The sequence below is a fragment of the Mya arenaria genome, chromosome 17, assembly GCF_026914265.1.
Source record: "Mya arenaria isolate MELC-2E11 chromosome 17, ASM2691426v1".
Taxonomy (NCBI): Eukaryota; Metazoa; Mollusca; class Bivalvia; order Myida; family Myidae; genus Mya; species Mya arenaria.
Window position 1 is genome coordinate 42,865,436 of NC_069138.1, and position 12,528 is coordinate 42,877,963.

The 12,528-nt window shown below is 34.8% G+C and overlaps 1 protein-coding gene across 1 annotated transcript in view; it reads left to right on the top strand.

Annotated features, from left to right (window-relative positions):
• Positions 1–272: 272 nt before the first annotated feature.
• LOC128223509 (atrial natriuretic peptide receptor 1-like) overlaps positions 273–12,528 on the top strand; it is a 28,910-nt gene continuing 16,654 nt past the window's right edge. The window contains exons 1-5 of the mRNA XM_052932788.1: positions 273–278; positions 719–827; positions 2,460–2,710; positions 9,820–9,940; positions 11,429–11,595. Of these exons, the coding sequence (XP_052788748.1) occupies positions 273–278; positions 719–827; positions 2,460–2,710; positions 9,820–9,940; positions 11,429–11,595 (654 nt within the window). The remainder of the gene's footprint in view (positions 279–718; positions 828–2,459; positions 2,711–9,819; positions 9,941–11,428; positions 11,596–12,528) is intronic.

Consider the following 12,528-nt stretch of genomic DNA (forward strand, 5'->3'; position numbering starts at 1 on the left):
TTCTATTTTGTCTCCTTTATATGAGAAGCTTATATTTTCCCTCAACCTTACCCTTTTTTAAAAAAAATCATTATTTTAGCATTGGTAGAGTTTCATCTATCACAATACTGTTCAAGTAATAATAAACCTTTATTAATTAATCCTCAGATTCAGCCATAATTATAATATCATCAGCATAAAGCGATAACAACAACACACATACCAAAAGCATGCAATTGAACCATTCAATATGTAATATTCTTCTATGTCATTTAAATACATGGAAAATAAAAATGGAGGTAAACCTTATCCTTGTCGTACACATAAGTTACAAGAAAAATCTTCCTTACTTATTGTACCATTTAACATTAAAGTGAAACAGAACAATAGCTACAATAATTAATGCTCAGTAGATATTAATCAATGTTATCGAGTGTATTATTTACTGTATAACCCACTCGCCACGTTTCTATTACATGCTTGTTAAATATTTCACCATTGCTCTCTGTCGCTACTTTAAATATTAGAACTCAATGTTCCTCAACTGCAAACCTTAATATTACAGTAAAGGCACTAATGGTACAAGAATCCAGCACTCACACGTAATTTAGATATAATAGTTGCGTAAGGAGTTGGCTTTATTAAATGACAAAATTCAAAATTCCATTACGATATTCTGCTTCATAATAAGATAAGGCAATAAGTAAAAAAAAGTACCGTTGTGTTTTTACGATTTCAGGAGTTTGTAACGATGCCATGTGATGTGCCAACTTGTATTGCCTTGAAATGGGGGGCACTGACAGCTGATCTACTGTATAAGTATAAGCCACACGTGATCATTGGACCAGGTAGGTCTTTTGTTAGGTGATCATTTGACCAGGTAGCTCATTTGTTAGGTGATCATTGGACCAGGCAGGTCAATTGTTAGGTGATAATTGGACCAGGTAGGCCATTTGTTAGGTGACCATTGGACCAGGTAGGTCATTTGTTAGGTGATCATTGGACCAGGTAGGCCCTTTGTTAGGTGATCATTGGACCAGGTAGGCCATTTGTTAGGTGATCATTGGACCAGGTAAGTTTTTTGTTAGGTTATCATTGAACCAGGTTAGCCATGCGTCAATTGATAATTTTTCGAAGTCAGCATCTCGTCAGGTAAGTATTTGTCTAAGTTGGCCACAATTTTGCTTATTAGAACAAGCACGGCGTTTGTTGAGTTCGGTGTGTCGCTTGTTAAACGATGATTTGTCCACGAAGGCCACTCGTTAGGATACAATTTGACCTTGGTGGCCACTTGCTAGATGAAGAACAAAACACTTGACTTTGACCCAGAAAGTGTTGCCACAAAAATAATTCGAAATTTAAAAAGGGTTACATAAGTGTTAATAAAAACAATATTTGCAAATAAACAAATTTTGTTAGAAAAGTGGTTGTCCCGTTTTTCAAACGTTGTCTTGAACTTTGAAACTGAATGGTCAAACAGTGGCTTTCATCCCAAACATATTAATGGCAAAAATGCTCAAACATACATAGAATGTTATATCATCGTTCAAATATAGATTGAAATATTTGTCGTTGTAATACGTAATACGATATTCCCGGAAAATTCGCACCACAATTAACAGATAAACTGATGAAATTTTTACCCGAACCACGCCTCAATATTTGTCAACAACCTAGCGTGATTTTTACTCTTTACATGGAAATCGACCTGTCTTCAAGCGAATCAGACTGGTCTCTGACAGTGAGATAACTGGATATCAAAGTATCATGAAAAAAACTTTTAGACTGAGAAAGATGTTTTATCCAATGATTATCCGCAGTTGTTGCTAGAATGTTCCTTTCAAATGTTCATTCAATGGCGGAGTACTAATGTGGTTATGTAATCATGCCCTGTTTCATATAAAAGTGCTTTCGTTTTGAAACATAGATGCACCACTGATAAAACATAATTGATTAATGTTTACACTTAAAAACGAGCGAATAATAAAGTATAAAAATGAATATCAGAGAACATATTCTCAACAAACCGGAAATAGAAAATTGAAAGCTACATCTGCTATAATTAAACGTGAGAGTCGTCCCACGGGTAGTGGAGTAATTAACACCCTATTCAAAAAGGGTGCAGTTGAGACAATAAATTAAAATACTAATAAAACTCAGAAAATAAACATAAAAGAAACATTTTTTTTTTATTTTAGTGTAAGATCGTATTTTATTTCACTCGTGATAGAAATACTATATTTTCACTCGTGGCTATGTTTTTCTATGACATTCTTGAAATGAAATATGACCTTACTCTGAAATAAACAAATATGCTCTTTTTCTTATTCGTACATTTCTGCCAATGTTATTTGATATTTTACAGAGGCAGAGATTAAGTCACATGAACGTGAAATAAAGTTCAATTTGACTTTATAAATGTCTAAGTACATTGATAAATCGTAAATTACATATAATATATTTGTATATTGTTTACATAGGGTGTACCCCGTCAGTGCAGACTGTTTCCAGAATGGCCGTTTCATGGAACATTCCTCACATCACATATGTAGGAACTGACGAATCCCTTGGTGACAAAACAGAATTTTCAATGCTATCCCGCCTGTCGTTCACCATGAATACCTTTGCTAAATTCTACGTCGACGTTTTTGACGCCTTTGGTTGGACCGATATCGCGAATATATATGACAGTGACGTATACCTTCCAAATCTGGTTGGAACAAGTCTGCAGGTTAGTCGGTGAAGTAGTTCTTGAAAATTTTACCGTAGCTCAAGCGAAAATATTTGCTTAAACGGCAATCAGTTTGAAAGAATTAGAGATGCTACAGAGAAATATATTCCAATTCAAACGCCAATATTAAAGAAACATTTTTTTTCATTTAATTTTGCTTTTATATCTCTTCTCTTTTATGATTTTTCTTTTATTTTTTTTTATCTTTTGAATTTATTTAAATTAATTATGTTTAATCCAATAACAGGATCTAAAAGGAGCGTTATTTAACCGTCATTATATGGTCATAAATAATAGCTAAATTGTATCATCATTGTTGAAACTATTGAGTCAATATTTCTTCAGAGATGTAAAATACAAACCAGTATTTCGTTAACGATATTGCTACGTTTAACATGAAATACTCTAGAGATTTTATTCATTCTGATAATGATTGGAAAAAAATCACTAAATATGAGGGAAACTCTGCTAAATCAAAACAGTTCAAAAGTCAAACTAATAAAGAGCTTTCATAAAGTTAACTAGCAAATATCGAATAATTGTATTTATGACGATGAGTTTCAACTTCGTTAGCATGCCATTTCCAAACTCAAGTTAAATTGTCAGCGCTGAAAAGTCGAATATTTACAGACAAAACATTGACCACGTTACATTCATTGGTCAAAATGATTTTCCCTTTTGTGTTTTTATTAAGTTACCTCAAGTTAATGCATACGTTTTTACTTTATTCAGGATTGTTGGGATAAAAGTGATGTTTGTGCACGTAAACTGATTTAAACCCCTAGTTAATTTTACCTACCGTTCCAATACGGTACATAAACAATCCTTGATAAACATACCTAGTTTTTTATATAGTGTTACGATCCGCTGTAGCCAGCGGATGTGAGTTAATAATAATGTAACGGTCAACTTTAGGCGGCGGATGTGCGTTCATAGTACAACTGCAACGGTCCGCTTTAGACAGCGGATGTGAGTTCATAATTATGTAACGGTCCATTATAGGCGGCGGTTGTGCGTTCATAGTACAACTGTAAGGGTCCGCCTTAGGCAGCGGATGTGCGTTCATAATTATGTAACGGTCTATTATAGGCGGCGGGTGTGCGTTCATAGTACAACTGTAACGGTCCGCTGTAGGCGGCGGATGTGCGTTCATAATTATGTAACGGTGAACTTTAGGCGGCGGATGTGCGTTCATAATTATGTAACGGTCAACTTTAGGCGGCGGATGTGCGTTCATAGTATAACTGTAATGGTCCGCTGTAGGCGGCGAATGTGCGTTCATAATTATGTAACGGTCCATTATAGGCAGCGGATGTGCGTTCATAATTATGTAACGGTCCGCTGTAGGCGGCGAATGTGCGTTCATAATTATGTAACGGTCAACTTTAGGCGGCGGATGTGCGTTCATAATTATGTAACGGTCAACTTTAGGCGGCGGATGTGCGTTCATAGTATAACTGTAATGGTCCGCTGTAGGCGGCGAATGTGCGTTCATAATTATGTAACGGTCCATTATAGGCAGCGGATGTGCGTTCATAGTACAACTGTAACGGTCCGCTGTAGGCGGCGAATGTGCGTTCATAATTATGTAACGGTCAACTTTAGGCGGCGGATGTGCGTTCATAGTACAACTGTAACGGTCCGCTGTAGGCGGCGGATGTGCGTTCATAATTATGTAACGGTCAACTTTAGGCGGCGGATGTGCGTTCATAGTATAACTGTAATGGTCCGCTGTAGGCGGCGAATGTGCGTTCATAATTATGTAACGGTCCATTATAGGCAGCGGATGTGCGTTCATAGTATAACTGTAACGGTCCGCTGTAGGCGGCGAATGTGCGTTCATAATTATGTAACGGTCAACTTTGACGGCGGATGTGCGTTCATAGTATAATATTCCGTTATAGTCGAAGGTACGTTCATAGTACGTATGTTTACTTGGTTGGAAATATGCAGATTAGCAAAACCCGGGCTCTGTGTGGATTGAGAATTAACTATATATAAAGATCAGCGGACCCCTTCAGGGTCGAACATGCTTTTCTATAAAGGAACCTGTTGGCCTTGTTATGCTCAAACGTTACAATAATATATATGTACTGTGCTGTTTTTGGAGTTTTGTGCTGATGTTCCATGTTTCATGTTTGTGATTGATTGTTCGTGTGTTCTATTGCTTTGGCGTTTACCATGTGCCATTAAACGGTGTTTATAAATATTACGGTGGAGACACCTAGGGTTATATATTGGACCTTTTGGCCTACGCAATCTGGTAGAGTATAAAAGTCCTAACGGCTAACGGAGAGAACGTCAGAATATGAATATGTTTAACATGTTTACCGGTATTTAAACGACACTGGCGATAAAATACAGAACATAAACTCTCAGATGAAATATAAATGTTTCTGATACAATAAAAAAGTATATTTTTCTTTCATTCATAAACAGATCAAGTGTTTACGTTATACGCAATTCTGACAAAAGATTACCGGTTAAAATGGTAAATCGTGGCTTCTATTCACTAGTCAACAAAACTGGCACCAGGTGAAAATGAAACACGAACATTGTTTTCAATAATAACTTCTGATATGGGTGGGCAAGGAGTAAATAAAAAATGTCTTTAATTGTTTTGTTCTTAATAAAATACAAACTGATTTATATAGAAATGAATTGAAATTGAATACGTTTAAAACATGTTAGGTTAGGAAAACATGTAAAGTAATATATCATGCATGACTATTAGTACATTATTTTTTATTGTTGGATACACGCGCAGTTTTTAAATCCAGCATAATCTTACTAAATACGTTTAAATGCTTTGTAAATGGGGTTTTTGATCTCATTTAAGAAATCCATTTCGTTTCTTAAAAGTAGTTTTAAGTGTTTTAATACCCTTTAGGAAGACAGTTGTTTTGAATATTTCTTAGTACTGGCTAGTCGAGTTTTATACGAAGGTTTTATACGAAGTTGGAAAAAACGAGCACACTGTTATGCTATAGGATATATCAAACATATCAATTACAAAATATCATAGTTAATTGTTGCTGACAGAATGCCCCATTTCTCCATTTTGAATAGGAGAATGAATCAAAATATAAATAAAATACAGATTTATGTCTCTTTCAAATAAGAGCATTTTCATCATTTAAGGGATGAATTGCGAGAGTGATGTCATTTCCGGGGTATAAACGCAATTAGGCTGGTTAAAGTGTGTAGAGTCCGAAGAATTTCAATTGGCATTTTTTTCATCGCTGTTTTATAACTACATACTTCTTATGCGAGTTCCGCTCGCCTGTTACAATGATTATTCATGCCTCGATTAACCAAATTAAATACAATAAGAATGATTTAACAAATTTAATTTTGTCTTGAAAAAATGAATTGTTTTGGAACTGAAATGGTAAATTACAACAGCGTATATGAATATAATTCAATAATCGACTTTTTATAAAAAAAAGATAAAAACTATGTCATGGTCTGCCTAAATCATAGATCATGGTCTTTAGTCATAGCTGTAGTTCAAATTTTATGATTGTTTTCATGAAACAAGAATATCGTTAAAGGTTTGCAATTCTTTAACTTTTGTAATGGAATTATATTTCATATTTAATTCGATAACAGTCAATATGATTATTTCCTTCTTCAATCTTTTCGATGATTAGACGCAAACATGCTAGTCTTTGCTTATGCATGTTTGTACAAAAATGTGGTAAATAAGGGGCTTGCACGCCTCTTTTTGAGATCTGTTCATATATCTTTTTATTCAAATAGAACCTGACTTCAGAAAGTTAATTAACCGGCTCAAGATGTTTAGATTTGCTGTTTCAAATAGTTATGTCTAATCTATCTTAATAAGGAATATACGTTCTTTACCAAAGTCCAACGCTTTCTTAGTCTTATGAGCTGTTCTTCTTGATTTATAAACCATTTATCCCAGGATGTAATTATGTATGGTATTATGTATGAATTACCTTTATTCTTATGTGAAAATGTACTTTCGTCTTAAGGCATTTATAACTAACTTAAGGTGTAAAAGGCACGAGTTCAAAAGTTCTATGGATATCCTTATGACTTGAATTCAGTTATACAAAAACTGGGCCTTCGGCCGTCGTTTTCTTTCAGTATTTATATAAAAAACTACAGAAACAAGTACAGTCGTCTATTGTTTGAACAAAATTTCCATTTAATGGTACAGGGTCAACGCCAAAGAACACAAAAGCTCCATTAGCTTCACCCTATGTGGCGTGAGATAAGCATTGCCGTTATCTGGTTACTCATTCCGTATTTTTATATTTCTAGCTGATTCTTGATTCCTGATTAATATAAGCCGTTCTCTGAGACAGATATATATCGATAATGTGTTACCATCTGAAAATAAAGATATAATGATGTTATTATGTAATTAAGTGGGTTTTAAATGAATTCAATGAAACCATGAGTTTTTGCACACTTACAAAAACTGTGTTCGTTTTTTCATGTTCTTTTGCCAAAGCAAATGTGGACGAAGTTGTTGTCATGTGCCTTTTGGTATAGCCATAACCATAACAGCAAAGAGGTTATTTTCCCGCTAAAAGTGCGTTTCTTTTATAAAAAGGTTGATTTCTAAAATAAAAATATAAAATGCATAGTTTCTGACAAATATCATTTGAATTATAACACGTTTTAAGTAGTATATTATCTGTTGTATTGATTATTGTTCTGAATTATGGGTTTGAATGACATCATGTCAACACATTGACGTGAACATGTACACGACACGTATTTTTATCGATTCGTCTAAGTCTATGCGTTGGGCCCGGCCTTGAAGTGCATTGTCATTGCCACTACACCAACGTGGGCAGATGGAGGACGGAAGTAGAAGATGGAACGTCAAATTTAACCGATGGTATTTCACACCAATGGTGTGGGTCTTGTTTCTTTATTGTAGAGTTGAATATAATGACGAAGTGAATGAATGCCTGCAAATAAAGTGATACACAACATGTCAGAAATTTGCAGAAGATATCTTAGTATTATTTATATGATATTATTAATAAATAAATGCAATTATACTCCTTGTGTAATGATCAAACTTAAAAAGCGTGTTACCATGATTATTAAAAATATTAAGGTAGCAGTATAGTATTATCATCTTGTAAGAAAAGTGCGATTGACTGAATAAGTATAATTGTCGGCGTTAAGAATGGGAGTCTACCGATACAAAACAGTATTTACAAGATGAAGAATTCAATTTTCTGTTTCTAAAAAGTGTTAAAAATTGACACACAACTACCTTTCTTATTTCTTATTGTTTACAACATACGCGATGGTTCGAACAGATTTACATCTGAGTCGTAGCTTCCATTGCAGTAATAAACAAGTCTGGCACCAGCTGTGGTTTACACTAAGAACGTTTGTAATATGTCACTTCACATATTTCTTTCTGAGGCGAATCTTAGAAAGTAGTTAAAATACAGTGTGTCAATGATGTAAGTATTACAAACTCCTTGGCTGACGTTTCATGATGATAATGGACAAAATTAGACGATACTTAATAACAATACAACGATAACTCTTAACAAATTAGGTCGCATAAAAATTTAATAAAAAAAACATTTTACAAACCATTTTGCCAATAAAACTAAGTTAAAGAGTATTGTGCAACGGAAGATGAATAGTTTCCAAACTCGAGAACATTCTTTTGCAGCTTATAATTCTAGTTATCTAGTTTATCGAAATATCACGGGGTAACATGGCAGCAGTACAGTTATAATTTTGCAAGAATATTGCTATACAATGGTCTGTTAAGGACGGCGTTCAGAATAGGAGTGATTTGCAGGAATGGTTAACACGGGTAAAATCAGTTAAAACCGCCTACTGTACATCTTTGAATAGCGCACTTGTACAAAAGAACGGATCGACTACATGGCTATGCTTGTCCCTGTTTATAAAATTAAGATTAAATAAGACCAAGATTACCGTTAGCGGCTATGCTTGTCCCTGTCTTTGCAATGCAACATTGAATAAGATCAAAATCACCGCAAGTGGCTGTGCTTGTCCATGCAGTAGCAAAGCAACATTGAATAAGATCAAAATCACCGCAAGCGGCTGTGCTTGTCCATGCAGTAGCAATGCAACATTAAATAAGATCAAAATCACCAAAGTCGGCTGTGCTTGTCCATGCAGTTGCAATGCAACATTGAATCAGATCAAAATCACCAAAGTCGGCTGTACTTGTCCATGCAGTTGCAATGCAATATTAAAAAAGATCAAAATCACCGCAAGCGTCTGTGCTTGTCCATGCAGTTGCAATGCAACTTTAAAAAATATCAAAATCACCGCAAGTGACTGTGCTTGTCCATGCAGTTGAAGAGCAACATTAAATAAGATCAAAATCAGCAAAGTCGGCTGTGCTTGTCCATGCAGTTGCAAAGCAACATTGAATAAGATCAACATCACCGCAATCGGCTGTGCTTGTCCATGCAGTTGCAAAGCAACATTAAATAAGATCAAAAATACCGCAAGCGGCTGTGCTTGTCCATGCAGTTGCAATGCAACATTAAATAAGATAAAAATCACCGTAAGCGGCTGTGCTTGTCCATGCAGTTGCAATGCAACATTAAATAATATAAAAATCACCGTAAGCGGCTGTGCTTGTCCATGCAGTTGCAAAGCAACAACATAATAAGACAAAATTACCGTGGATGTGCTTGTCTCTGTAGTTGCAATGCAAATCATGATAAAATCAAAATCACCGCAAGTGGCTAGTCCTTGGAGTTGCAATGAAACATCAAAATAAGACAAAATCACCGTGGATGTGAAGGTCACCGTAGTTGCAATACAACATCATAATATGTACAAAAACACAGTAAGCGACTATGCCAGTCCTTGTTATTGCAATTCAACATGATAAAAAGACAAAATAAATATGGATTTGCTTGTTCTCGTAGTTGCAATGCATCATTCAATAATAACACAATTACCGTAAGCGGCTGTGCTTGTCCATACAGTTGCAATGCAACATCATATGAAGTACAAAATCACCGTGGATGTGCTTGTCGCCGAAATTTTAAAAAAGTATTAAAATAATTACAAGGTTATATCCTATGTTTCTTAAATCATTGAATACTTTTCTGTAGCGGTCTTTCGATGAAGATGCCCAGCAGATCCGCTCCACACCTATACCTTTTCATAGCATGACTTCAGATCTCACCTCGGAGATTCAGACCATGATGAATAAAGCAGCCACACTTTCCAGAGGTAAGCACAATTTTTCTCATATCCACAAGGTTTTATTTAATAACCTAAAATAATTTAATTCTAGCCTTATTACAAGTATGTCTTCTTTCCTTGCATGTTAGAACACTGCCTATATCGCCATTTGGTCGACGTTCGTTATATTGAATCAGTAGCTTAATTGCTGGTCTTCGTCAGGAAAAGGGAAGTGCTTATGGCATGTTATATGTTCGGAAATGGTTCAAACACAGAAGTTTGTTATCACGTGTAATATGGTTCTACGGTTATTTCGCATACAAGGTACAGTATCGCCCCCGGAACTCATCCTATCTCTCACTCTGTTTTTCAAATGTTTTAACATCTGGATTTCATTGGGAATCGAAATCCCTTCTATCTCTATTCAACGAGCCAGGGCAGACCTTCATAATCTCTAACAAACAGACACCATATATATGTTTGACAATGGTTGCTCCAACTTAAATAGTTTTATAGCTGGTATTTCTTGCATCTAGCTATATGGGACTTTAAGTGATTCAAATGGTGAGGGTTCATAAGGTTGAATTTACAGCTTCAGTGTCTAAATAAACTATCCGACCAAAGTCCCTACAGACGGATTTCAATTTGATAATAAATGTTTAGAGAACGGTGATGTTATTTTGTTGGACGTCAAAACCCCAGCATTTTCCACTTGTATTTCACTGACCATGCCTACGTAGCACCACTATACTCTAAATGAAAGGGTATAGTCATTATTGATGCCTGTGTCTTGTTTTCTTTGCTGCCATATTAACCATTTTAACATTGTATTTACTCTGTAGTGTGTTTTCGTTTGAGCTTTGTATAGTGCTGATTTTTATTTTCTCTTGTCGTTTAGGTCCCCTTTCAAGACGTAGGGATTTGGCAATGTCTCACTTACAATTTCTAATTTAGATACTTTTTTGCAGTTAATCACCCTTTAACCCTTATCTATTGATATTTATATCAGCCTTTGACGAGTGTGGAGTTCGCATTATTCATGTTATATGAGATAGTGTTTAATAATGGTGCTTTGCCTCTAAGAGGACGTTATATTACCTTACGATTGTAAGCGTTTGTTTTATTTTCTATATTTAAATATTTATATTTGCGTCTGACCGGTCCTTGATACGCTAACTTGGCAAACCATTTACAATTTGTATAGACTAATGTTAATAATAATACGTTGGAGACTCATATAGCTGTATATTAATCTCAAGGCGATTCAACTCTTGATATTGCGACCTTCAATGAAGTTGACTTAATGGAACTTGAGATTTTTACATGGCTTTTACAATTAGGAATGTCCTTTAAAATGTTTTTCAATCATACCATATGTACCGATTGCGTGACTCCATTAGCTATTTGTTTCAATAACGACTGTTTAAGTGAATCGACGCATATACAAAATAAATTGACTTAATGACAAAATTCACATCAAGAAAGTGGTTTTACATATATATAATCACATATTTAATCTTACATTCTGCATTTCAGTTTTTGTAGTCTCATGCCATGGTGATGTGTTCCGAAAAATGGTGTTGCTGACAAAATCAATGGCGTCACTTCCGTTTGGCGAATACGTGTTCATTTTCTTTTTTCAACTGCACGGTGATCCACCTGTCGGCACTTATGATTGGTTCAGAGGGGACACGCTAGATAACGTAAGATAAAATCTTCGTTTGTGCAAACTTTTAAAACAAACCCAATACATGCATGTTTACCATAGAAATAGAAGCATATATGTATACCATTATATGATATAACTCTCATATGATAAAATATGATAAATAATAATCTATAATAGAACTGTGAATAATACAATGGATCTTTCATTAGTTCATGCTGGATCCGTTTGTGACATTATAATTGATTAAAATATCCTTTTACAAACGGCACGCATTAACTTGTAAAGGCCCACTCGTAAACATAAGTCACACAATAGATTCCGCTATTTTGTTCTCAACCATGATATCATATCCATTATGCACGTGGTACTTATTTTAAGACCTTTTTTTTCGTTCTGCTTGTTGTCGTGCAACATACTTATGTGGTATCGGGTGGTTTACATTTGCAGAAAAGAATTGCACTGAAATTGATTTACTATGCAAACAAAATAGGCCGTTACAATGGAAGTGATAAGGAGTGTGTTTCCATTCATGATCATCTTAGGGTGTAAACCGTGACGATTATCTTTTAATTGTATTAGAGTTTATGAAAGAAGTCGTACTTTAATACAGATCATGTAAGACCTATTTTGCCCTGCTTCTTGTTGTTCAATATATTAATATATTCCTTCTCAATTATGTTGTGATTTATTTTGTTTTGTGCATATATCATTTGCTTACTTTGCCTTTATTATTATGTAAGAAACCCTTTTAGTATTGATTATGCTCTAACCTTGTGTATGGCTTAAAATGTATATTTTGAAATAGATATTGTTTAAACCAATATTTTATTGTGGTATCGGATGTTTTACATTTGCTGAAGAAATTTCAAAGAAAGTGTTTTACCATGCAAACACAATTAACAGTCACAATGGGTTATATAGAGTGCGTTTCTATTTGTGATCATCTTAGTGTGTAAACTGTGACTTT